Below are 25555 nucleotides of genomic sequence, written 5' to 3' on the forward strand. Positions count from 1 at the left end.
AGGGCTACTGTCAGCAGTCAAGCCAGGGCTGAACAGCAGGTGCACCAAACAATCTCCCCGACCCCCATACCCACCAGGGCCCAAGGCAAGACTGCACCCAACAGGCCTGCAGCACCTGCTCGCCAACCAGGCTACTTCCCTAACCCTGTGGGTGCCACAGCCTATGCCAGCACCACAGCCACGCATGTTGCCGCTCAGGGAGGGCTGTGGTCCCGAGACGCCGACAGCAAGGCTCTCTAGAAGCAGCTCACACAGATCAACAGGACACTGATTAGAAAAGAAGTCACACCAGTCTCTCCAGTCCTGCAGGTCCCCTTCGCAGAGTGTAGGGATGACCAGGGCCATCCCTCACAGTGCGAGCACTGACACACACACTACTCACCCCTGGGAGACGTCTCTGACGCAGCCAGGTCCAACTTCCAAGAAGAAAGGCTGCCTGTGAGGCTGTCTCATGACCACCCAGCTCCCCGAGCCCGTGTCACACCCGCCTGGGTCCTCATGCACACGGCACACGTGTGGCTGCACACACTCTTCAGATGATACAGAGTTCTTGCACACTCTGGCAGCGAGCACACAGAGCACACCAAGGGGAATCACTGGCTAGAGCGCTGCCAACCCCACGCCACACGCCCCTGCACAGCCCACTGCCAACCCGGCGCCACACGCCCCTGCACACCCCACTGCCAACCCTGCGCCACACCCCTGCACAACCCACTGCCAACCCCGCGCCACACGCCCCTGCACACCCCACTGCCAACCCCACGCCACGCCCCTGCACACCCCACTGCCAACCCCACGCCACACCCCTGCACACCCCACTGCCAACCCCACGCCACACGCCCCTGCACAGCCCACTGCCAACCCCGCGCCACACGCCCCTGCACAGCCCACTGCCAACCCCACGCCACACGCCCCTGCACACCCCACTGCCAACCCCGCGCCACACGCCCCTGCACACCCCACTGCCAACCCCACGCCACACGCCCCTGCACACCCCACTGCCAACCCCACGCCACGCCCCTGCACACCCCACTGCCAACCCCGCGCCACACCCCTGCACACCCCACTGCCAACCCTGCGCCACACGCCCCTGCACACCCCACTGCCAACCCCGCGCCACACGCCCCTGCACACCCCACTGCCAACCCCACGCCACACGCCCCTGCACACCCCACTGCCAACCCCGCGCCACACCCCTGCACACCCCACTGCCAACCCTGCGCCACACGCCCCTGCACACCCCACTGCCAACCCCACGCCACACGCCCCTGCACACCCCACTGCCAACCCTGCGCCACACGCCCCTGCACACCCCACTGCCAACCCTGCGCCACACCCCTGCACACCCCACTGCCAACCTCACGCCACACGCCCCTGCACACCCCACTGCCAACCCCACGCCACACCCCTGCACAGCCCACTGCCAACCCTGCGCCACACCCCTGCACAGCCCACTGCCAACCCCGCGCCACACCCCTGCACACCCCACTGCCAACCCCACGCCACACGCCCCTGCACACCCCACTGCCAACCCCACGCCACGCCCCTGCACACCCCACTGCCAACCCTGCGCCACACGCCCCTGCACACCCCACTGCCAACCCCGCGCCACACCCCTGCACACCCCACTGCCAACCCCACGCCACACCCCTGCACAGCCCACTGCCAACCCCACGCCACGCCCCTGCACACCCCACTGCCAACCCCACACCACACCCCTGCACACCCCACTGCCAACCCCGCGCCACACCCCTGCACACCCCACTGCCAACCCCACGCCACACCCCTGCACACCCCACTGCCAACCCTGCGCCACACGCCCCTGCACACCCCACTGCCAACCTCACGCCACACGCCCCTGCACACCCCACTGCCAACCCCACGCCACACCCCTGCACACCCCACTGCCAACCCCGCGCCACACCCCTGCACACCCCACTGCCAACCCTGCGCCACACGCCCCTGCACACCCCACTGCCAACCCCGCGCCACACCCCTGCACACCCCACTGCCAACCTCACGCCACACGCCCCTGCACACCCCACTGCCAACCCCACGCCACACCCCTGCACAGCCCACTGCCAACCCTGCGCCACACCCCTGCACACCCCACTGCCAACCCCGCGCCACACCCCTGCACACCCCACTGCCAACCCCGCGCCACACGCCCCTGCACAGCCCACTGCCAACCCCACGCCACGCCCCTGCACACCCCACTGCCAACCCTGCGCCACACGCCCCTGCACACCCCACTGCCAACCCCACGCCACACCCCTGCACACCCCACTGCCAACCCCACGCCACACCCCTGCACAGCCCACTGCCAACCCCACGCCACGCCCCTGCACACCCCACTGCCAACCCCACACCACACCCCTGCACACCCCACTGCCAACCCCGTGCCACACCCCTGCACACCCCACTGCCAACCCCGCGCCACACGCCCCTGCACACCCCACTGCCAACCCCGCGCCACACGCCCCTGCACAGCCCACTGCCATCCCCGCGCCACACCCCTGCACACCTGACTGCAGAGAACACGTCTCAGACTTACCAAACTCCGACACTGGCCCTGGAACAATTTCGAAGTCCGACTGTGTGAAGACTGCGATCCGAGGGAGTCGAAGGACTTGATCCTGTGAGATGAGGGCCGTGTGCACACAGAATCACTCCCGAGCCCGATGTCTGAAAAGAGCAGGTAGACAGGGGAGCTTTCGAAAGCCTGAAACTGCACCACCCTGCCATGTGACACTAAAACTAGGGCAGCCCAGGGGACACACTAGGGACCACAACAAAGCCACCATTCAAGCCGCCCACACAGAACAGAGCCTGTGTCTTGGACCCTAATGCCTTCACTCCCTCGCCAGTCATCACCTGTGCCCACTCTCAGAGATCACCTCTCCTGGCTCTGCCCACACGACCCGTTACAGAGTCTGCACGGTTCTGCAGCTGCTCCCCTCCATGCCCTACCAGGGGCAGGTCAAGCCTCAGGTGCAGTGAGCGGCAGGCACTCACCCCCAAGCACACTGCACACAACACACAGTAACAACTACCTTGTGGGCCCAGCATGATGGCTTAACTAGCTACTTAACTCATCCTGCCCATGAACCGTCAGGATCCCACATGGGCGCAGGTTCGTGTCCCAGCTGCTCCATTTCCCAGCCAGCTCCCTGCTTGCAGCCTAGGAAAGCAGAGAAGGACGACGGCCCCAAGCCTTGGGACTCTGCACCCGAGTGGGAGACCCGGATGAAGCTCCCGACTCCTGGCTTTGGATCGGCTCAGCTCCACCCACTGCAGCTACTTGGGGAGCGAACCAGTGGACAGAAGATCTTTCTTTCTCTCCTTGTCTCTGTAAATCTGCCTTCCCAATAAAAAACAAATAAATCTTTTAAAAACTTTTAAAAAGCACCTTGCAAAAAAGATCATCCAAACTCCCTGAGCTTCCAGCAGCTGGGGAGCACCCAGCACTACATCCTCAACACAGAGGCAGCGTGGCTGCCTCACCTCACCTTGCCGGGCAGGCTTCCACTCACATGCTCCTCACACCAGACTCTACCAGCAAGAAGTTAGCCATTGTCTCTCACAAGAGTAGACTGAATAAATGTGGAGCCCATGAACCCCTTTTGCCCCATGGCACCGTGCCCATGGCAGGAGCCACAGGGCTGGCCCGCAGAAACCCCACTGCTCCAGTGCCACGCCCGGCCACGGCAGGAGCCACAGGGACTCGCCCAGAAGTTCCGGACAGACTGGTACAGCAAGCAATCTTCCAAGTTCTAAGCAAACTGCCAGCATGTGGACATCCTAGTGCATCGCAGCACCTTGGCCTCACGGCTGCTGTGCTCATAGGGGACAAGACCCGCCCGAGTCCCTCCTCCTCCCAGAAAACCAGCTCTGGGCTGGGCAGGGCTGCAAGGACTCCCTCAAAGCCTCTCTAGGGGCCCTACACTCAGGCCCATCCTGCTTAGAGCGTACAGATTTGCACAGAGCACAGCCCCAGCCGCGGGGCTGCCTCCTGCAGGCTCTGCACACAGAGAAACCCTTACGCAACCCAGCACAAGAAGGCACCCTGAGAACTGAGCTGGTGTGCCCAAGCCATCCAAACAGGAGGCAAATGCTTATCTAACTCCTTGACCGAGTCTGTCTGCTGCGGAGTGGCTCCTGTAGGCTGAGTCACTTCCACCTCCGATTCAGAATGCCGACAGTAAACAGCCAACAGAAAGAAACATGGGAACACTTGGCCTGAGCGTGCCAGAGAGCACCAACGTCCTCGGTCCCTAAGGCGCCCCTTTATTCTACACCTCGCATGCCACAGCCGTTAGTGCCTTCAGGCTGGGGACAGCCTCTCTCGACCTCCATCTCTCGCAGGAAACCCATCTCACATCAAGCCCACTGCAGTGCAGCAAAGCCCAGCTGTGGAGCCTCACTGACACTCTGAGCCACCTCCATGTACAACTGGCAGGCAGAGGACAGGGTGCAAGACGCTCTGCCTTCCTTCCCAGGAAGCACATTGCAGGCAGAGCAAGGATTCTCTGGAGACTCACCTGGGCTACTCCTGTCCGAAGCCAGAGACCTCTCTTCACTCACTCACTTGTCATGCAAACATGTAGAGGTCCACACAATTGCTGAAACAGCTCCGGAAGGACACCATGTGGCCAGGAGACAGGGGACGACCCAAGTCTCCAGGTAAATACTAGCAAGCGTGCTTCCATCACCCCCCCCAGACGTGCAGGCTCAGTCCTCACGTCCGTCCCCGCCCCCTAGACGTGCAGGCTCAGTCCTCGTCCTCATGTCCGTCCCCACTAAAGGTGGCATTCTGAAAGCAAAGGTGCAAAGAAGGCCGCTTCACTAACTCATCACCATTATGACATGCCACAAACGGCTGCGTGAGATCTAAATAATTTACACCTGGCTTTGTATTCCGCCCCTTCAAATACTTACCTTGCAGCGACACCATGCAGGTCCCCATGCAGCCAAGGATCTGCCCAGGCAGGGGCACTGCAGGCAGACACAGTGCAGCACATGTATGCTGACAGGACCAGTGCCCCAACAACCCAAGGCCCAGTCCCTCCTGCCCGCACCCATGCCCCAAGGAGCAGGCCAGACAAGCTGAGGAAGGAGGCCGGGAGAGTAAACCTCAGGTTCCCGCCCCATGGCCGTACACCTTGCAGCCGTCAGGCCGACAGACAAGGCAGCATGGACATTTCTTCTGACTGGAGTCCCCAACTGCCATGAGGGAATCAGCCAGAGGGACTCCCCTCCAGCCTGTGGACAGAGGGTTCACCAGAGCCACCCATTTCAATGACCACACAGTCGACCAACCAGCCACCTGTGCCGGGGCTGCCAGCCCTCAGGGTATCATAGATACCAGTCTATGCACCAGTCCAGTGGCCCTTCCCTCATCGTGAGCACAACTCAAAACTGTACTGCTCCCCAAAAGAAGCTTTCACCAACACAGCGTCAAAAACCCCAGGGAGAGGCCAAGCCTGGGACAGAACACACCATGTCGAGGACACATCTGTGCCACATGTTCAGACGAGAAAATCACCCACAGAAAGGAAAACCCTGGCACCCACCAGAGGTCCTAAGGATCAACATCGTGGCGCTGGCACTGTGGAGCCCCTGAATCCCACACAGGCACCGCTGCAGCTCCCAGCGGCCCGTCCGCTAACGTGGCTGGGAAAGTGGCCAGGCTGCCTCGGCCCAAGTACCCGCCCCAGGTGGAAGTTGCAGGGGCCTGGCTTCAGCCTGGCCAAGTCCTGGCCAAGTCAGCCAGATATCTGTGCAGGGAACCAGCAGATGAGAATCGCTATCTCTTAAATTCTCTTAACTCTTTCAAATAAATACAATCTTTAAAAAAAGACACAGACCAATTCTGACGAGGAAGAAGAGAGTATAACCCAGCGGAGCATCTCCGAATCCAGTCACTCACTCAGCAGACAGCTGTGGCCTGGGGCCTGGGGCCCATCACTCACTCAGCAGACAGCTGTGGCCTGGGGCCCATCACTCACTCAGCAGACAGCTGTGGCCTGGGGCCTGGGGCCCACCACTCACTCAGCAGACAGCTGTGGCCTGGGGCCCATCACTCACTCAGCAGACAGCTGTGGCCTGGGGCCCGACCCATCATTCACTCAGCAGACAGCTGTGGCGTGGGACTCGTGGGACTCGATCCATCACTCACTCAGCAGACAGCTGTGGCCTGGGGCCTGACACATCATTCACTCAGCAGACAGCTGTGGCCTGGGGCCCGACCCATCACTCACTCAGCAGACAGCTGTGGCCTGGGGCCCGACCCATCATTCACTCAGCAGACAGCTGTGGCCTGGGGCCTGGGGCCCATCACTCACTCAGCAGATAGCTGTGGCCTGGGGCCTGGGGCCCATCACTCACTCAGCAGACAGCTGTGGCCTGGGGCCCATCACTCACTCAGCAGACAGCTGAGGCCTGGGGCCCATCACTCACTCAGCAGACAGCTGTGGCCTGGGGCCTGGGGCCCATCACTCACTCAGCAGACAGCTGTGGCCTGGGGCCTGGGGCCCATCACTCACTCAGCAGACAGCTGTGGCCTGGGGCCTGGGGCCCACCACTCACTCAGCAGACAGCTGTGGCCTGGGGCCTGGGGCCCACCACTCACTCAGCAGACAGCTGTGGCCTGGGGCCCGACACATCACTCACTCAGCAGACAGCTGTGGCCTGGGGCCCATCATTCACTCAGCAGACAGCTGTGGCCTGGGGCCTGACCCTTAGAGTTCTGTTAAGAGCCTCACCTGCTGTTACTTTATTCAGAGTCACCAAGGAGCTGAGGACCTTGCTAAAGTTCTGCCCCTGGTACAGATCATTCGCGTCAAACGTCTGAAAGAAAAAAACAGGCACGATTAGGAGAGTCCTGTGTTCAAAGGCACACGTGACAAGATCACTGTCGAGGCCAGGCGTGGCGCTTTGCCTGGACACAGCAGTCCCATTGCAGCCCTCGGGTGAGCCCTGTCCAGCACGGGTGAGCTCCACAGCCCACGGCAGCACAAGAGGGGCTCAGCACCTGACCCTGAAGTAGCTGGGGGAGGCTGGGGCACCAACCCAGGGCACACAGCCCTGCAATGGCCTCAGACTTGACGTGAGCCACCCGCCTGTCGGCCCTGGGTCCCGATGCACATGCGCAGAGGCATATGGCACCTCCCAGGGCTAGGAGATAACAAACACGAGCTGGTGAGCCCGGGGCTTGTGACGGGCACGGGCACACACGCACACACACACACACGTTCAAATACACTCGCTCCAAACACTGCTACGGACAGCTTTATGTCACCAAACACTGTCTCCCAGCATAACTGCAACTGTCAAATCACCCACAACCCAGAAAAACCATGAGGGAAATCTTCATCAGACAGCCCGTGTATCCCAGCCCGACCCGCTTCTCACTGCCACAGAGCACTGGACTCCTCCAGGTCCTCTGTCACCACAGTCCCCCAGCAGGAACTCCCAGCCCCTGCCCCCGCCCCCACCGCATAGGGCTCAGCAGGAACTCCCTGCCCCAGCCACTGCCCCTGCCACTGCTCCTGCCCCTGCCCCTGCTCCTGCCCCTGCTCCCACCATATAGGGCTCAGTGAGAACTCCCTGCCCCTGCCCCTGCCACTGCCCCTGCCCCTGCTCCCACCATATAGGGCTCAGTGAGAACTCCCTGCCCCTGCCCCTGCCCCTGCCCCTGCCACTGCTCCTGCCCCTGCCCCTGCTCCTGCCCCGGCTCCTGCCCGTGCTCCCACCATATAGGGCTCAGTGAGAACTCCCTGCCCCTGCCACTGCTCCTGCCCCTGCCACTGCCCCTGCCCCTGCTCCCACCATATAGGGCTCAGTGAGAACTCCCTGCCCCTGCCCCTGCCCCTGCCCCTGCCACTGCCCCTGCTCCTGCTCCCACCATATAGGGCTCAGTGAGAACTCCCTGCCCCTGCCCCTGCTCCTGCCCCTGCCCCTGCTCCTGCCCCTGCCCCCGCCCCCACCACATAGGGTTCAGCAGGAACTCCCTGCCCCAGCCACTGCCCCTGCTCCTGCCCCTGCCCCTGCCCCTGCTCCTGCCCCTGCCACTGCTCCTGCCCCTGCTCCCACCATATAGGGCTCAGTGAGAACTCCCTGCTCCTGCCCCCGCCCCCACTGCATAGGGCTCAGCAGGAACTCCCTGCCCCAGCCACTGCCCCTGCTCCTGCCCCTGCTCCTGCCCCTGCCCCTGCCCCAGCCCCAGCCACTGCTCCTGCCCCTGCCCCTGCCCCTACCCCTGCCCCTACCCCTGCCTCTGCCCCTGCTCCTGCTCCCGGCCCCCACCACATAGGGTTCAACAGGAACTTCCTGCCCCTGCTCCCGGTTCCCGGCTCCCGGCTCCCTCCCAGCTGACGCCTACAGGCTGGCCCCTCCGTCTCACTTCCTGAGTGCCTGAGCCCTGGGCTGGGTGCCTCACATATGCTACTGGCTCCTGGTCCACCTGCACTGCCCATGAGGTCTATAGAGGCAGCATGGCCCCTCACCGCAGGACAGGAACATTCGCCCCAGCAGCCTCTGGGGTTGTCTGCACAAGCTCAGCTTCCATCAGGAGACCTTGAGAAAACCAACTCCAGTGAGGGCCAACACTGCCCCTACCGCCCTCAGCCACCCCCACCAGCGGTTCTGGCCAGAGTTTGTGAACCAAAGTAGTCCATGGTTATTTAATTATTCATAAACTTGGAACCACAATCACAGAACTGGAAACCACCTCCAGAGGCCGGGAGGCACTTGGCCTTTGATGGCAGGGTAAGGCCATCACTGGGGATACCTGCCTTGCAGCTCCACTTCCAATCCAGCTTCCTGTTCACACGCACAGTGGGAGCAGCAGGTGACAAGGACGGGACCCCACCACCCCCGAGGGGGCGCCTGGCTCCTTGTGGCAGCCCGAGGAGGCACCCGGCTCCTTGCTGCAGCCTGAGGAGGCGCCCGGCTCCTTGCTGCAGCCCGAGGGGGCGCCCAGCTCCTTGTGGCAGCCCATCCACTCTGACTGTAGGTGCTTAGGAAGACGAACCATCAGTGGGGAGCTCTTTGTGGCTCCGCCTTTCAAATACATTTAAGATTTTTTTTTAAGGCAGCTACCAGAGGAGCAGCGTCAGACTAGAGTTGACTCGACTCTGGGGTGGGCGGGAGAGCCGCCACCGCCACCTGCTTCCTGACGCCATTTCCAGTGCAGAGGCCACAGCAGCCAGGGCCTTCCTCCATGAGGCAGACCGTGCAATCCCACCAGCCTGGGATTCACAGGCTGGACTGCCAGGGAAGATGAACTTCTAACACAAATCAATGTCCACCCTCATTTCCAAGAGACAAAAATGAGTTAAAAAGTCATGTTAAAAAAGCATAAAAAGTGTTACCACCCTGAACAACTGCACAAAGACCACGCTGTTTAAAGAAGACAATGCAAACTTTTTTCCATTATTGTTTTGGGGTCTTATTCTACAGCTAGGAACCTCAAACCACATTCTACAAAGAAGAAACACAAATTTAAGTTCCTACTAACCTTCATGGTGGCCAGACCGAGGAGTCACCGAACTGAGAACAACAGGATGTCACAGAGGAGGTGCTTCCTGTTATTCCAGGCTTATAAGTCTTCCTTGCTTGAGGACCAGGAGCCGCTGACTGGCTGAGCCTGCCCACCAATGGCCTTCACTGTGACATCAGAATGTAGCGGACACACTTCTCAACAGGACATACAACAATGAGACAAGGCCAGCACTCGCCATGGAGCGGAAAGATGCATTCTTAGCTAAAAACACTCAAGCTGAAGCACCCTCCAGACAGCCTGAACTCGGAACCCAGAGAAGCTGCAACGATGGAACCAAGAGGAAACGGCACGATGAGACAGCCCGGCCGTGACGAGAGCCGTCGGGGGAGCAGGCAGGGCGGCCAGACAGCCCAGCCGTGGCGAGAGCCGTCGGGGGAGCGGGCAGGGCGGCCAGACAGCCCGGCCATGGCGAGAGCCGTCAGGGAAGTGGGGGCGTCAGCACTCCTGACCACAGCTGCCACCCCCAAGGGCTGGGCACGCTGCCTCTCAGCCCCCTCCTCCAGGTGTCCCTCAGTTCCTGTACTTGAGTGCCTAAGGCAAGGGGCCGGAAATGGACACAACTCCCCAGGGGAGATCTGAGAGGCCACCAGCTGGCCAGATGTGGACAGACACACAGGGCCAGGACACCAAACACCCTCTACACCTTAGACTGAACCAGCTGGGCACATCTCACACTTCAGGCAAGCGTCCTATGATAAGCCAGTATCTTCAACACTAATTTTCTACTAGTTTTATAGAAAAAATCTCCTATTCAATCTGCTTTCCACAGCTCCTTTTACTTTCAATAGAAGTAAATGTTTCATAAGAACACACAGTGAGTACTCGGCCCCGAGCAGCCGGGACCGAGGGCCACGGGCGCCACGGTGGGTGCAATACTTGCTAGCGAGTCTGCAGGGGAGCAGGCAGCACGGGGCACCAACTCCCACGGGGGACTGGGTCCCTCCTACTGCCTGAGACAGGAGGTGCCAGGAGGGGAAGCAGGAGCTGACACCACCCATTCCCCCCACGAGAGCTCACTGCCCTACCAAACATTCAAGCTGAAATACGTAAGCATATCCAGAAAAAGAAAATGAGGTGTTTTTTTAAGTCATATTTATTTATTTAAGAGACAGAGGGGGCTCTGCACGCCCAAACACCCACCGTGGCCAGGGCCACTCAGAGGAGTGCTCTTAGGTCAGTGGGTGTCCTCAGTGGGTGTCTGAGTGGGATACACACTTACACACACACGCATCACAACCACAGCCCACACGCCTGCTTCCACACCCAGCCCTGCCACATACTCAGTGGCTACCCCCACCTTTCAGCCATGACAGCTGGACCTTCTCAACACCCCACACTTCCACTATGCCCTGGGATCCTGCCCTAGCCCGATCTCTCCCCACGAGGCCATGGGGATCAGAGCCACCTCCAACTGCACCCGTCCCCAAACCACGGAGCAGTGCCCAGGAAACGGACAGCCACGCCCCCAAGTCTCAAGCAGGATCAGGCAGGCAGCCTCCTCTTTCCCCTGTCCCCTCAACCCTACCCAGCCCAGGAAGAGACTGAGGGAGAGGAGAGCTGCCCCAGATAAGCTCCACCAGGAGGAACGGCTGTGCAGGCCAACCCCACGGCCTCCCCACCTCCGAGGACCACGAGTGGGGACTGCATGGGCCGGCCACACACCTGCCAGCAACCACTGCGTGCAGCACAGGCTGGCCAGTGCAACATTCTACAGCAGCAGCAGGGCACCGGCAGTGAGCTCAGCAGGCCCCTCCACGCATCTCCACTGCATTCCTGATGGGGGGACACCTCAGATCGCTGGCCCAGCTGCAGGGGTCAGCCTGGGGCACAGAGAACATATCCCTGGTCCACCGCACGAGCAGGCTGTGCTCAATCCCACCTCACGCAAGACAAACCTGAGGACAAGCATGGTGGCACGTGCGTAGGGCGAAGCTGTACACACAGGAACCACAGTGGGGCCCAGTGTGCTGGCTTCAGCCAACAGCAGGGGCAGCTGCTACACAACACTAGGCCACTGCAAAACCAGGCTGGGGCACAGAGGTATGGCAGGGCACCCAGAGTCAGAGCCCAAAGTCGGAACCCAGACGAGCAACAGAAGAGGAGCTCACGGGGGCCGACCCAGGGGACGAGTCTGCTCGGCTGCCCCTGCCACAGGCTGCACCCAGGAGAGCAGGGGCACAGCAACTGAGCCGTGAGCCTTGGGGCTCCTCCCACCACAGGGTGCTGCTGTGCCCAGGAAGGGGAGGCCTGGGGTCACAGGCAGCAACAAGTGACAAGGTGGCTGTAGCCACAGTGCGGGAGTGCTGCCTGGTCCTGAGGCTGGGTCTCAGGCTCAGGAAGACAGGGAGAGGCAAGCTCTGCCCTCCAGGAACATGGCACACAGACACCCAGACACCAGGATGCAGGCTGAACCGGTGCAAAGGCAGGGCAAGGCCCAGGCCACATCCCCGTCTCCTTCTCCATGGCACCCCACAAGCCGCCTGTCCCAAGCACACACGTAGCTTCACTGGGGGACAACGGCTCAGGGTCACCCCAGCAGAGCTCCTCAGAGGAGCTGCTGAAGCTGGTTGGAAAGATGCAGGGAACTGAGCCTGTGCCCACAACACAGTGCGACCCCTGCTGCTGCCAGATCACAGCTCTTTCCGTCCTCGTGGGGCAGGCGGGACAGACAGCAGGGCCAGGGTCGCAGCAGGCAGACACGGCCTCTGTGGCCCAGGGTACATCACGGGATGACACGGAGTCTGCAGGAGAGCAGGGCTCTCCTTGCAGGAGGGAGAAAGAGACAGGTAAGGACACAGCTGCCACCCTTGCCAGGGACACACGGGGTGTCGCAATCACCCTCGGGGTGTCGCAGTCACCCTTGGGGTGACACAGCTACCACCCTCGCCAGGGACTCCCAAAGAAACTACAGGAAACCTTACTGAGAGTGAGATTTTTTTTAAGGCTCGAACTGCCGGACTCAGAACCCTAACCATGAAAGGACAGAAGACGGATCAAGTCAATCAACCATCTCAACCATATGTTGGCACCAAAATACGGGGCAAATGGAGACGCTCTGATGGACAATGTCAATCAGTGGATTCTTCAACGACCTCATCGTGTTTGGAGGGGCGAGATTGGCAGTGATTCATAACTGGTGAACTATCGAAACCACCTGAGCGAGTATCTCAGAGCATGCCCCACATACGGGGGTTGGGGTGGGTGGGAAACCGGGTGGGACTTCTCCCTTAATATCCCCATTTACCTCAGACACATGAAGGAAACAATACGGAAATAATAATCTTACCCACTTTCCTGTAGCCCTTGAACCTTTTTACCCAAATTAACTATGTAAAGATTGTCAAAAATTTTTTAAATGAAAAAAAAAATATATATATATAATAAAATTTAAAAAATAAAAGATTTACCTATTTGAAAGTCACAATTATAAAGAACGGCCGTCCGCTGGTTCACGCCCTGGATGGCCCAACAGCCAATCCTAGGCCACGCCATGGCTGGAGCCTCAGCCGAGGCTTCTAAGTGGTAGGCAGAGGCCTGAACACACGAGCCAGCTCCCATGCTCTACAGACCATCACCAGCAGCGAGCTCACATCCAGGACACAGGACTACGTCTGTGGGAGCCAGCAATTCAGGCACACAGTGGTTCTCACCAGCACACCGCAAGACTAGCTACTTAGATTTTAAAAAAACAAAAGAAAAAAAACATATATATATATAATTTATGTATTTTGATTGTAAAGGCAGATTTTTTCAGAGAGAAAGAGAGACAGAAAGATCTTCCTGTGGCTGCAACAGCCAGAGCTGAGCTGATCTGAAGCCAGGAGCCTCTTCCGGGCCTCCCATGTGCGTACAGGGGCCCAAGGCTATGGGCCCCACAAGCAGAGAACTGCAAGGGAAGTAGAGCCTCTGGGACACCAACCTGGCGCCCATATGGGATCAGTTTCCAGGAGAGGATTTAGCCACTAGGCTATCGCTCCAGGCCCCACTTAGTGAGAGCTAAGTGGTTCCCCAATCTATACCCCATATTAGCCTGTTTGCCTCCCTTGGTTCCCAAATTCAGAAGCAACATTGAAAATCAGGCATATGTTCCACATGACAATAAAGGCAAGCTTTGCATCACAAAATAAGTTGCTATGTGCCATTTAAATCTTAAATGTTAAAATGTTCCCATTGTAAGCAAATGAACCTGATTCCAACTAGCTTTTAAAAGAAAAACAGCCACTATTGGTGAATGTGACTCCCAAGCAAAGGACGGCCAAACCCAACCCGGAACCACAAAGCTGCCTCTGCTTCCGTGTGGGCTGCCAGGATGCTGGCTCTCAGCCCCGGGCCTCAGACCCCAGCTCCTAGCTCCCCCAGGAACCTCAGTCGTCATCCCACCCCAGAAGACAGAACAGGAACTCACACCATGGCAGCCAATATGCCAACCTGGACATGTGGGCCCAGCCAGCCCAGGGAGCTGACCCGGGGACACAGCCAGCCCAGGGAGCTGGCCCGGGGGCACAGCCAGCCCAGGGAGCTGACCCGGGGACACAGCCAGCCCAGGGAGCTGGCCCGGGGGCACAGCCAGCCCAGGGAGCTGACCCGGGGACACAGCCAGCCCAGGGAGCTGGCCCGGGGGCACAGCCAGCCCAGGGAGCCGACCCGGGGACACAGCCAGCCCAGGGAGCCGGCCCGGGGGCACAGCCAGCCCAGGGAGCTGACATGACAAAGCAGACACTAGCATACACCGGCCACACAGAGATGTCTCCCGAGTGAGCAGCTCTTACTGCGACCGACTTCACACAACCCCCTGCAACACCGACACACTGGCTCAGACACCATGCAGACAAGAGCAGGGACCTTAGGACACGGTCCTGGCCCCTCGCCGCCCAGCCACCTACCACCTCAGGCCTGGGGAGGCCCTGCAGCAGGGGACAGCAGGGGACAGCAAGGGACAGCGCACCATTCTAAACGCCTCAAGCCAGCACAGCTCCCCTGTGACTTTAGGGACAAGCTATTTTCTACTGTCACTTTTGACACAGGTCTGGCGTGTGGCTTGTGAAATTTAAAAATAAAGTTCTGTCCTACAACACTGTCAAATGAAATCTGAGTTTAGAGCGAGAACAAATAAAAGTGAATGCTGAATGTCAGGCCACGGTGCACAGGGCTGGGAGATGGGTAACGGGAGCCAGCGGGAAGCTTCCCTCCGGCTCCTGCCCTTAGCCCCGCCTACTCCTACACGCCAGGGTAAAATTAACGTCTGACGATGGAAGCGATCCACTACAGCACCTTCGTCCGACACGTTCCCAACTTACTTCAGGGTAAAAGGAGAAGCAGGTATGAGTCAAGTCTGGGGAAGGGAACACGTCATGGAAAAAAGAACCACCACTGGCTTCAGATGGTCCCCAGAAAGCTGCTCCAGCCACGCCCCTTCCACCTGCAGGGACAGGGACAGGCAGAGAAGACCCGCGTCCAGGCCCGCTGGGCCACGCCCGCATGCACACAGCCACCAGCCCACCTGTCCACCTTACCTCGGGCAGGGAAACGCGCCTTCCAGAGATGGGTCACAATGCCAGCCAGGGGAGGGCTGTCCTGCATGCCAGGGTCCCCAGGGCACTGCACAGTCTACACCTGCTGATCCAGGTGAGGGGTGGGCTGGGGCGACGCTGCAACAGTCGTGTCAAAGACGAGGCGCAGCTCAGCACCCTGTCAGCCCGCTGGCGGGCTTGCTGGGACACAGGACGTGACAGCTCACGCAGCTGGGTCCCTTCAGCCACAAGACACGTGGATGGAGTACTGAGCTCCTGACCTCCAACCGGTCAAGTCCAGGGGAGCAAACCTGCCAACCCAGATTCCTCTCTACAAGTCCTCAATTTCAAATGAAATGGAAAATAGGTAAATAAAATCGGAAGGGGCCACCGCTCGCTGTGGCAGCTAAAGCCGCTGCCTGGCATCCCATCTGGGTGCCCGCTTGTATCCTTGGCTGCTCCACTTCCCATCCAGCTCCCTGCAAACAGCCCAGGAAGGCAGCAGATGAGCCAGTGCTTGGGCCATGCACCCACGTGGGAGAGCTGGCTGGAGCTCCTGGCTCCTGGCTTAGGCTTGACTTAACACCACCAGCCAGCAAGGCCACTCGGGGAGTGAAGCAGCCAATGAACGGCCTCTACGTCACTCTGTCTCAGACGGGCCACAGTGAACACACCTCCCATCCCTCCCCAGGGGCCAGGGAACGCCACATGCAGCTGCAATGAGGTTTGGGAAAGGCCAGAGGCCGGGGAGGGGACAAAATTGGAGCAGCCCCAGAAAGAGTGCCTGGTGAGCCTCGAGGAGTCCCCCAACACCAAGGACTGACTGCCACCACTTTGGGGACTGACCATGGCTGCCCTAACACACTGACATACTACTAGACCTGCTGAAAGGAAGCCAACAGAAGGGCAACTCTACCCAGAAGTGCCACACCAACCCTGGGAGCGCTGTGCCAGCCTTGTGCCCTGCAGGGAAGGCCCAGGGAGCACAGCACACAGTCACCACAGCCACAGATGTCAAACGGCCAGCCCTGTACTCACAACAAAAGATAAAGGTGCCAAGAGAAGCTTCCGGTTCCCCCAGACAAGGCAGCATCCACACGCCCAGCCAGATGCCACTGGAGCCCAAGCACAGCACAGCAGTGGGACCCTGGGCTCTGTCACCTTCACCAGCACAGGCTGGGTGTTCAGGAGGCCAGCAGCCCAGACACACCATTGGGGAGACGCCACCCGCTCCAGCCTGGAGGGACCAGAGGGTCCCCCGACAGCCAAGCAGCACGCTGTCCACCCTCAACCCTGTGCGCCCAGCGTTGTCCCAGGCTGACAGAGTTCCGTGTTCCTTCTCTCATTCAGGAGGAATCCCAAAACTGAAGAATGACATCCTCCTGCGTGTAATTCAAACCACAGAGTAAATCAAGAAAAATTCAGCATTGTCACTTAATTCCACCTAACTTAAAAACAAAACCCACTTTCTCACACATTTGGGCAGGTGTCTGGGAAGCCATCCACACTGACCAGGCCTAGAACCCGAGACAAAGGGTCAACATTCCCCTGAAGCCCGCTTCCTCTGCCGCCCAGAGAACCCTGTCGGCCACTACAACAGCCCCTCGTCCCACTGCCGTGGGCCCAGTACCGAGAGCAGCAGCAGCCATGAAGGTCACAGCCACAGACCAGCCGGCCTTCCCCTAGGTGGTTCCTGGCTCCAGGCCAGGCCACTTCAGGGAAGCAGTCCTCGGCGCCCTGGCAGGTCAGGATGGAAGCCCACCCTGGCAGCCCTGTGCCTCTCCTTGTAGCCACACCATGCTTCCACCTCTGACAGCCGGGGCATCAGTTGACGGACATCAAACCACGACAGGACCACCCAACGGGAGAGAAATTCCAGCGTGCTGGCAACTCAGAACCCCAGTGTCCCTGCGGGCAGTCCCTCAACCCCAGAGCACCTGCTGGTCCAGCTGACGCGGTCACCTGGAGCAGCAGTGTCCTGTGCTCACAACCCGGCGTCCCTCTGAGGCCACATGCCGACGCCTCTGCCTCCCTAGGCCCGGGGCCACTGCCCCTCTCCTGCAGGCCTCGCCCTGGGTAGCGCTCAGCTCAGGCAGCCACAGTCCACCCGCAGTCTGCAGCTGTATGTAAGTAAACAGCCACCTAGACAAAAGTGCTACCCTACGAGGGACAACCCACACACGCTCCCCGACCTCCTGGGGCTCAGGCTACTTGGGGAACTCCCAGGTCAGAGGACCCATGATCCCCGCCTCTCCGAGCACACACAGGGACCTCCCGCTTCCAGCAAGATTCTGGACACATTCCGAGAGCCAGGGGGCAGGCCCACATCTCTCCTCCTGGACAAGGTCACCATTCACAATCCAAAGTGCACTCCACACTCAGCCCCAGTGCCCGCCAAGCTCACCAACCCCACGCACCCAGCCCGCCGCCCCTCTCCCGTGCCGCCCCAGGGCTTCCGTCAAGCTGTGCCGCTCAGAGTGACAGGACGTAGGGAAGACATCTCTGCATTTACACATTTCAGATCTGAAGTACATTTCCTTCCAGTTGCAGGGTGCAAATTACCCCTCTCTCAGCAGCTTACTTATTACAGATCTGAAACCTGATCCACTACATGCTTCCTGAAGTGCGTGTGCGAGGCCACCTGCTCTGCTGGAGCGCCTGGGAACGGCCACCACCTCCCTGAAGCTGGAGTCCTGCCCCCGGCCACGGGACGGCCACCCCAGGGCCCGCTCTGAGGAGCTGCCAAGCTGCGCCTGCCCCCGGCTGTCCGAGCCGTGTGTTCTCACATGGAAAGTGGCCATGCGCACCTGCTGCTTCCCTTCCCCCTTAATTCTGTTCAACCCACAGGAACGAAGCTCAGTTCACAGCCCGCCTGCACCAGACTCCTGCACTGTGCGAGCACATAAACCTGAGCTCCAGGCTCCAGGCTGGAAGGTCTCTCACACACACACACACACACGCACACACACACACTCCTTTCCCAAGTCCATAATGCATACAGCTTCCAAGTGTGGTGGCCCACACACCCTCACCTGCCCTGGCTGACCAGAGGTGAAGGTTCAAGGCCCAAGTGCCACCTAGCAACCACCTCCAGTGAGGGTCCCAGGGGATGCTGCAGAAGGAGCGGTCAACGCCTGTGACCACCACACAGCAGGCCAGAAAGACCCTTCCAACCTGGGCAGACATCGCATTCCATCAGGACAGAACACGGCTAACAGGGCGAGGGCCTTGCGGGCGGCCCTGGGCACCAGTCCTGCCCACAGGTTAACCAGGGTCACCTGACAGCCTGACCACAGAGCTTGCCCCTGCAAGACAGCAAGCCTGAACCCATCAGGGCTTCCGAGTCGGTGGGTAGGGGCAGAGCAGAGACGGCAAGTGGGGAAAGGCGGTCTGCTCAGAGCTCACAGGGGAAGCAGCGGGCGGGCCGCGGCACGGCGGGCAGTGCATGTCAGCCAGTTCTGGTTCTCAGGCATGGCACAGCACCAACGCATGCTCTGTGCCATCAGGGAAGTCCGACAGCCCAGTGTGGGTGCAGAGAGAGGACGGGGCCCGGGCTGCGAGCCCTGCGCCAGACCCCAGCACCCACACTCACTGTGCCAGGCAGCACCATCTTGCCCTGGCCTCTCCTTTGGGAAAGAAGCAAGAAGGACTAAGAGGCCCCCTTTGGCCTCCTTCACCCCTAGCCACCTTTTACATGGGCAAGGACACTGGCCCCATCACTCACAGCCCTTCTGTGTGCGCACCCTTTCTTTAACTGGAAAGGCAGATGTACAGAGAGAAAGATCTTCCGCCCTATGATTCACTCCCCAAGCGGCTGCAACGGCTGGAGCTGAACTGATCCCAAGCCAGGAGCCTCTTTTGAGTCTCCCACACAGGTGCAGGGTCCCAAAGCTTTGGGTTGTCCTAGACTGCTTTCCCAGGCCAAAGGCAGGGAACTGGAAGGGAAGCAGGGCTGCCAGGAATAGAACTAGTGCCCACATGGGATCCCTCTGTGTGCAAGGCAAGAACTTAAGCCACTAGGCTACAGCGCCGGGCCCCCTCCCACCCTTCTTACAGGACTTAGGGCTTCACATGCGTGTCAGGAGGTGCTGGAGAGTCTGGGTCCTTCCTCTCCACTCCTCACAAGAGCCTGATCTAAAGGACCAGCAGCCCAGCTTCAAACACCAAACTAATTACGTCAAAGCCCAGCGCAGGCAGCGCCCGAGGCTTCTCTGAGGAGCGCGACTACAGTCCAGTGCTCCAGCTATGCACCGAACCCCTCGGGACTCACCCATGGTGTCTGCCTGCCTGGCTGTCCCCGTCTCTCTCACCTGGGACAGAACATGCTACACACAGAGCATAACTGCCAAGCAGGCAAGGCCTGTCTGGCCTCTCCCCTCCGGCTGCTGTCCCAGCGCAAGCAGCAGCAGAGGAGCTGGGCCACAGGTCTGCTCCCCAAGGGGCACGCAGGCCGTGAGCCAACCGCCTGCTGGGCTTCCACACACCTGCAACGGCCACAACCTCTATTTTGTTTGCCACACAGCGGCAGACAGCCAACTACACCAGAATGAGCCCACACAGCCCTGCAGCCTGCAGAGGCAAGCCGGCATCGTAGGACCCAGGAAGCCCGGAGCGCCAGGGCCGAGCACCGACGCAGCCAGGGCTGCAAGGCAGGATCCAGGCTGCCGCGCAGTGTTTGCACAGGCTCAGGCCTCCAGCCCCTCACTGTCAGACTCCCGTGTGCACAGCGCCATGCACTCACGCTCTGGTGCCACTGCGTACTCGGGCCACAGTCACAGAGCAGGCTGGGAGGCTGGCAGTCCAACAGGAAACCACGGCCAGTCTGTTCTCACAGATCACTCACACAGAAAAGCAGAGTTCTCGAGGGCCTCATTCCCCAGCCCAGGCAAACCAGCTCCCTGCACCCAGGGAAAGGGCCCTCAGCCTGGGGCTCTGGGCAGTGACCAGCAAGGCAGAGAGCTCACCTCCTGCTGCACAGCCGTGAATCACGAAGCAGAGCCTTCTCCAGACAGAAAAGCATCCACCAGCCTGACTGTGAAGATGCTCACGTGCTTCTCCTGTCACCTAAAACATGCACAGGCAAACCCAACTCACAACCCTGAGCCAGCTGACCAGGCTGCACGGCCGCACCACTGCACAAGCACACTGCCCAGAGTCCCCAGAGATCTGCGCCACACTCAGCCAAGCCCAAGTCCACGGGCCTAGCAGGACCGACTCTGCAGCCCACCACAACTCCCTCTCACAGATGAACAGCTGGCAGTCAGCATCTACAGGAGCCTGCGCGGCCCGCCTGCTGGCCATCTCAGTAACAGACCACATCCGACCTCCACTGGAGTCCACCAGCAAGCTCCTGCTTAAGGCCCCAGGCAGGGTCTTCCCTGTCCCGACACTGTCCGATGGATTTCAAAATGCTTTTTCTTTAGAAGTAAAACACTGGCGCAGGTCCCTGGCTCACCGCTGAACACGTCAGTTGTGGCCCTGGGAAGCCCACGCCCTCCCACACCACAGTGAGGGGCCTGGGTTCGCGCATGCTGACCCGCGGGCCAAGTGGTGAGGTCTCTGCCCCCGCACAGGTTCGCCAAGGGAGTTCAGGCCGGCCAGCCGCACCTGCTACCGGCATCTGGCAAGTGATGGGGCAGCTCCACTTCAGCCTCCCAAAATAACTGTTAAGTCTCTCCTAACTACCTTTTCTTCTCACTTGTTCAGAAGTTAATAGAAAGTCCGAAGTCACATGCCACCCACACTGCGTGTGTACAAGGAGAATGCTGGCCGTCCAAAGCTCTGCGCGAGGCCGGGGCGGGGGAGGCGACCCCCTGGACCAAGGTCTACCATGGAAGGCGGGCAGCACTCGCTCAGGCAGCCCTGCAGCAGGTACGACCACACCTTTTTAAAAATTCATTACTTTTCAATTTTTGATGATCTTGACATACTTGATGAAGGCGCAAAGGGTCAGGGGCTGGAGGAAAGTGCCTAAGGTCATTGCTCCCACATGCTCTCGTTTCCTTCCTGTAGCTGGCGGAAGGGGGGGGATAAAGGGAGAAGCCCCCAGCCTCCCAACTACCCAGGGTCCCCATGTGGGGCACGCTCCAAGGGCACCGCCCAAATGGGTTCAATAGTTCAACAGATCCGAACTGCTGCCGATCTTGCCACTCTGGGCACAATGAAATCTCTCCAGAATCCACTGGCTGGCACAGTCCACCTTGGTCTCCATTTGCCCAGGGATTCGCTGCCAACGCCTGGCTGGGGCAGATGATCAGTGCCTGCTGTCCGCCATCCTCTGTTGACCATAGCTTTCTGTTGCCTTCACACACAGAAACAGGGACTCACTTCTCCCAAATGATGCCTTTTTCAAATGAGAACTCACTTACAAAAGATAGCCGGGAAAGGCATGAATAAACTGCTTACAGAGTTGATTCAGTAAGCCAGCGCACCCTGAGTCCCAAGAAGCCCTTCAAAGCTGTCAGGCTGGTCACAGAAATCCACCCGTGACCAGAACGGGCTGACTCAAACACGCGTCAGGCTCGCGGCGCCTTCACTCTTCAGGGAAGACTTAGAATAACAAGCTTCATCAAATACTCATCTGCCTGAAACTGGAACTAAAATAACACCTGGGGAGGATGTCCAGTCCTAAAAAACGTGCTACAGATCCACTGGGACCTGTCAGCTGACAAGCCCCGAGTTTCAAGTAACTGGCACCCTAACCCCCAGGTCTTCGCTCTTTCCAGAAGCCCGAAGAGCCTCTCCGAGCCCACCACCACGCCCGCAGGAGAGGCCGAGCAGGACACAGCGAGGGACACAGCTCAGCTGCTGTACAGACAGCCACCGGGCTGCAGCCACTGGTGACAGCAGTGCACGCTTAGAAAACAGGTATCCCTCCAAAAATGAGTGTCACTTAGCAGAGCCAAGAGGGGCCATTAAAGTGAGCAAACCGTGTCACATGGGAACACAGCACAGCAAGGCACAAAACACAACCTCTTCTAGACTATGATGGTGTGTCTTTAAACGTGTCTTTACAAATGTGCCGTGAAGGGACAAAAAAATAACCACCAATTTTAACCTCATTTCCTGGGATGGTAGCATTTTACATTTTTTCTTTGTATTTCTCTATTTCTTTAACTGTTCACTAGGAACAAAGACCACTGGTAAAGGTTTCCACAACACACATAGTGTCACCCAAGTATCCCAAACCAGCAAGCTTCACAGTGACAAGCAGCACCTGTTCAGATCTGCAAGCTGCAAGACAGTCCAGGCACTTTCCACGGAGCCACTCTGTCCTTACAACGGCTGGCAGGTGCGCTCTGGCGGCTAGCCTGGGGACAGCAGGGAGGGACAGCAGGGTGGGACAGCAGGGCAGGCCCTGCCCCTGCAGCACAGATGGGGAGGTCTGCTGGGGAGGACGTGCAAGCAGCCCTTCAGCACCCACCCCACCAGACCATGGAGGCAGACTCTCATCTCACACGTGCTCAAATGCAGGCAGGTTTAACCTCTAAGACCTAAAACCAGAGAAATTTAAAAAATAAAACAAAACTGAACAATGATGGGCCGACAGCGGGTGAAGCCACTGCCCACCATGCAGGCAGTCCATGTGAGCACTGGCTCATGTCCCAGATGCCCCACTTCCAGTCCAGCCCGCTGCTGATGGCCTGGGAGGGACAGCCCAAGTGTTTCCAGTGAGATACCTGCAGGAAACTCCTGGCTCCTGGCTCCTGGCTCTCGCCTGGCCCAGCCCAGGAGATTACAACCATTTGAGGAGTGAACCAATGGACATAAAATCTGCCCCCTCCTCTGTGGCTCCTTCAAACAGAAACAATGTTTTTTAAAAACACACAACTAAATGCACAATGACTTCTGAGTATGCCTCTAAAAGCGCACGGACAGGCCAATGAGAGCTCAGCAAACTGAAAAGCTCTATACAGCGAAGAAAACGTTCAACAGAGACGAGACCGGGAGACAAGACGTGGAGGCCGACGTCGGGGAGAGGCCGACAGGCCCACGGAGAAGGGACTGAGACACCTCGGGAACAAGAAAGCAGTGCCACTCCAGAAGGGGCCAAAAAGCAGAGGTCGCAGATACAGGAAAAAAGGGACTGACACCAGAGCACATGAGACAGTCGTGCAGTGTCAGGATGGGAGAAAAGGGAAGCCACAACACTGCTGATGGCAATAGAAATCAGAAAACTAGCCACTGCTGAAAAAGCACGGGGCGCCTCAAACAAACCGCAATGCACCGTTGCAGGGAGCGGTGCAGAGCCACTGCCTGCAGCACCAGTAACCCACACGGGCACTGCTTCCAAGCCACTCTGCTGCCCACCCAGCTCCCTGCTGGTGGCCTGAGCAAGCAGCAGAGCACAGCCCAAGTGCCAGGGTTCTGCACCCACAGGGGAGACCTGGAGGAACTCCAGACTCCTGGCTTCAGCCTCGCCAAGTGCCAGCTACTATAGCCATGCCAGCAGAGCACCAGCAGATGGAGTTTAGTCTCGTGTCTCACCTTCTCTCTGTAAATCTGCCTTTCCAAGAAAAATAAACTTTAAAAAAAAAATTAAAAATAGGGCCAGTACTGTGTCACAGGAACATCCCACACCAACATTCCCATTTGCATCCCAGGTAATCCACGGTGACACCCCCGAGGACGTGGGCTCCTGCCTCCCCAGTGGGATTCTGGCTCCCGGCCTTGCGCTGGACCAGTCCCAGCTGCTGCAGCCCACTGGGAAGTGAACCAGAGCACGGAGAATCAACTTCTCTCGTCTCTCCCTCCCTCCCTATCACGACGCCATTCACACACAGACACAAATCTGTAAACCTTAAAAATAAAATGACCACGTGACCCAGTCATCCTACCCTCCAGCCAGCCGCACATACTGCAGCACTGACCCAGGCCCGGAGACGCAGGCCACCTCGCCAAGGGAAGGCAATCCGCCATCTGAAACAACCTGGACGTCGGCAAAACAAGCCAGAGAAAGCCGTGACAGCACAGACACACAGCGAGGCACACGCCCAGAGGCACCCGGCATGCAGCTCCCTGGAAGGAGGTCGCAGGGACCTGGTGCACAGAACAAGGACGCAGCTACTATTATCTCACAGGACAAGGACGCAGCTACTATTATCTCAAAACTGTTGCAAGTAGCAACGCATGTGATGGGCTGATTATATTAATTAGCTTGACCAAATCCTTCACGATGTGTTCCCGTGTCACAACACACTGTACCCGATAATTACTCACCAATTAATACACTTCATATGAATGGGGATTATTGGCCTACATTTCATTCTCTAGTGAACCGGAAGACAAAAAAATTAACCCAGCCTCCCCGAGTCAGGGCGGGAGAGCAGCAGAGCTGTTCCGAGCCACCTGGGGCTCTGGCCCATTGCCACATTCCAGCACAACAGTTAAATAAACAAAAAGCAATTCTGAAAATTATCGCTTCCGTCGAGCTAGTGTGCCAAGTTGCTGGGAAGATCAATTCCACGAGGATTCCCGTCTGCGGGGCCGACACGTGCTTCTGCACCAGGCTCCAGCTCACAGCTCCCTGCCAGCTGGAATGTTCGGCCTGCCTTTGACAGAGGCCATGGGGGGCGCCTCGTGGGACACTGTGGTACTCTGTGACCGCATGGGGACGCCTTGTGGGACTCTGAGACCGCACCCGTGGGACGCCTTGTGGGACTCTGAGACCGCACCCGTGGGACGCCTTGTGGGACTCTGAGACTGTGGGACACTGTGTGGAACTCTGAGTGGAGCATTCTGTGGGACTGTGTACGGAGCTGTGTGGGACGCAGTGTGGGACATCCTCTGAGCTGCTGTGTCGAAGTCCACACTCCACACTCAAGCAGAAAAGCCTCATTAACATTAAATTCAGGTGTCTGGCAGGATGGCCCAGTGGCTAGATCCTCACCTCATACACGCTGAGATCCCATACAGGTGCTGGTTCTAATCCCAGCAGCTCCACTTCCCATCCAGCTCCCTGCTTGTGGCCTGGGAAAGCAGTCGAGGACGGTCCAAAGCCTTGGGACCCTGCACCCCCGTGGGAGACCCAGAAGAGGCTCCTGGCACCTGGCTTCAGATCAGCTCAGCTCTGCCATTACAGGCACTGGGGAGTGAATCAGTGGACAAGGATCTTTCTTTCCTTACTTCCTCTTTAAAAATCTGTCTTTCAAGTAAAAAATAAATAAATCTTAAATAAACAAATAAAAAAGTCTTTAAAAAGAAAAAAACACATTAAATTCAGGTCCCAACTGGCCCTCCAGGTCATGTACAAGCCTCCTCTCTTGCCTTCAAGAATGGCTGACTCCATCTGCTTTTGACAATTATTCCAGGAAACCAACGAATCTGGGGGGAGGGCACAGAGGACGGCTCTCCTAACCTCCAAGCAGGCCGGCGAGCTGGAGAGCACCCTTCCTGTTACCCTCAAACTCGGGACAAACGGCCATCACGTTGCAAAGATGAGGACGCTTTCAAACAGAGCTGTATCAACGCTTACATATGC

The 25555-nt window shown here is 58.8% G+C and overlaps 1 protein-coding gene across 4 annotated transcripts in view; it reads right to left on the bottom strand.

Annotated features, from left to right (window-relative positions):
* ARHGEF7 (Rho guanine nucleotide exchange factor 7) overlaps positions 1-25555 on the bottom strand; it is a 110864-nt gene that overhangs the window by 54788 nt on the left and 30521 nt on the right. For 3 of the 4 annotated variants that reach the window (XM_040991134.1, XM_040991131.1, XM_040991132.1), the window contains 2 exons: positions 6765-6849; positions 2555-2685 (listed from right to left, as the gene is read on the bottom strand). The exons of the other annotated variant lie outside the window; for it this stretch is intronic. In XM_040991134.1, coding sequence (XP_040847068.1) covers positions 2555-2685; positions 6765-6849 — 216 coding nt within the window. The remainder of the gene's footprint in view (positions 1-2554; positions 2686-6764; positions 6850-25555) is intronic. 4 annotated transcript variants of the gene reach the window in all.

Source organism: Ochotona curzoniae, unplaced genomic scaffold, assembly GCF_017591425.1.
Source record: "Ochotona curzoniae isolate NIBS_2020 unplaced genomic scaffold, NIBS_Ocur_1.0 contig_64, whole genome shotgun sequence".
Lineage (NCBI taxonomy): Eukaryota > Metazoa > Chordata > Mammalia > Lagomorpha > Ochotonidae > Ochotona > Ochotona curzoniae.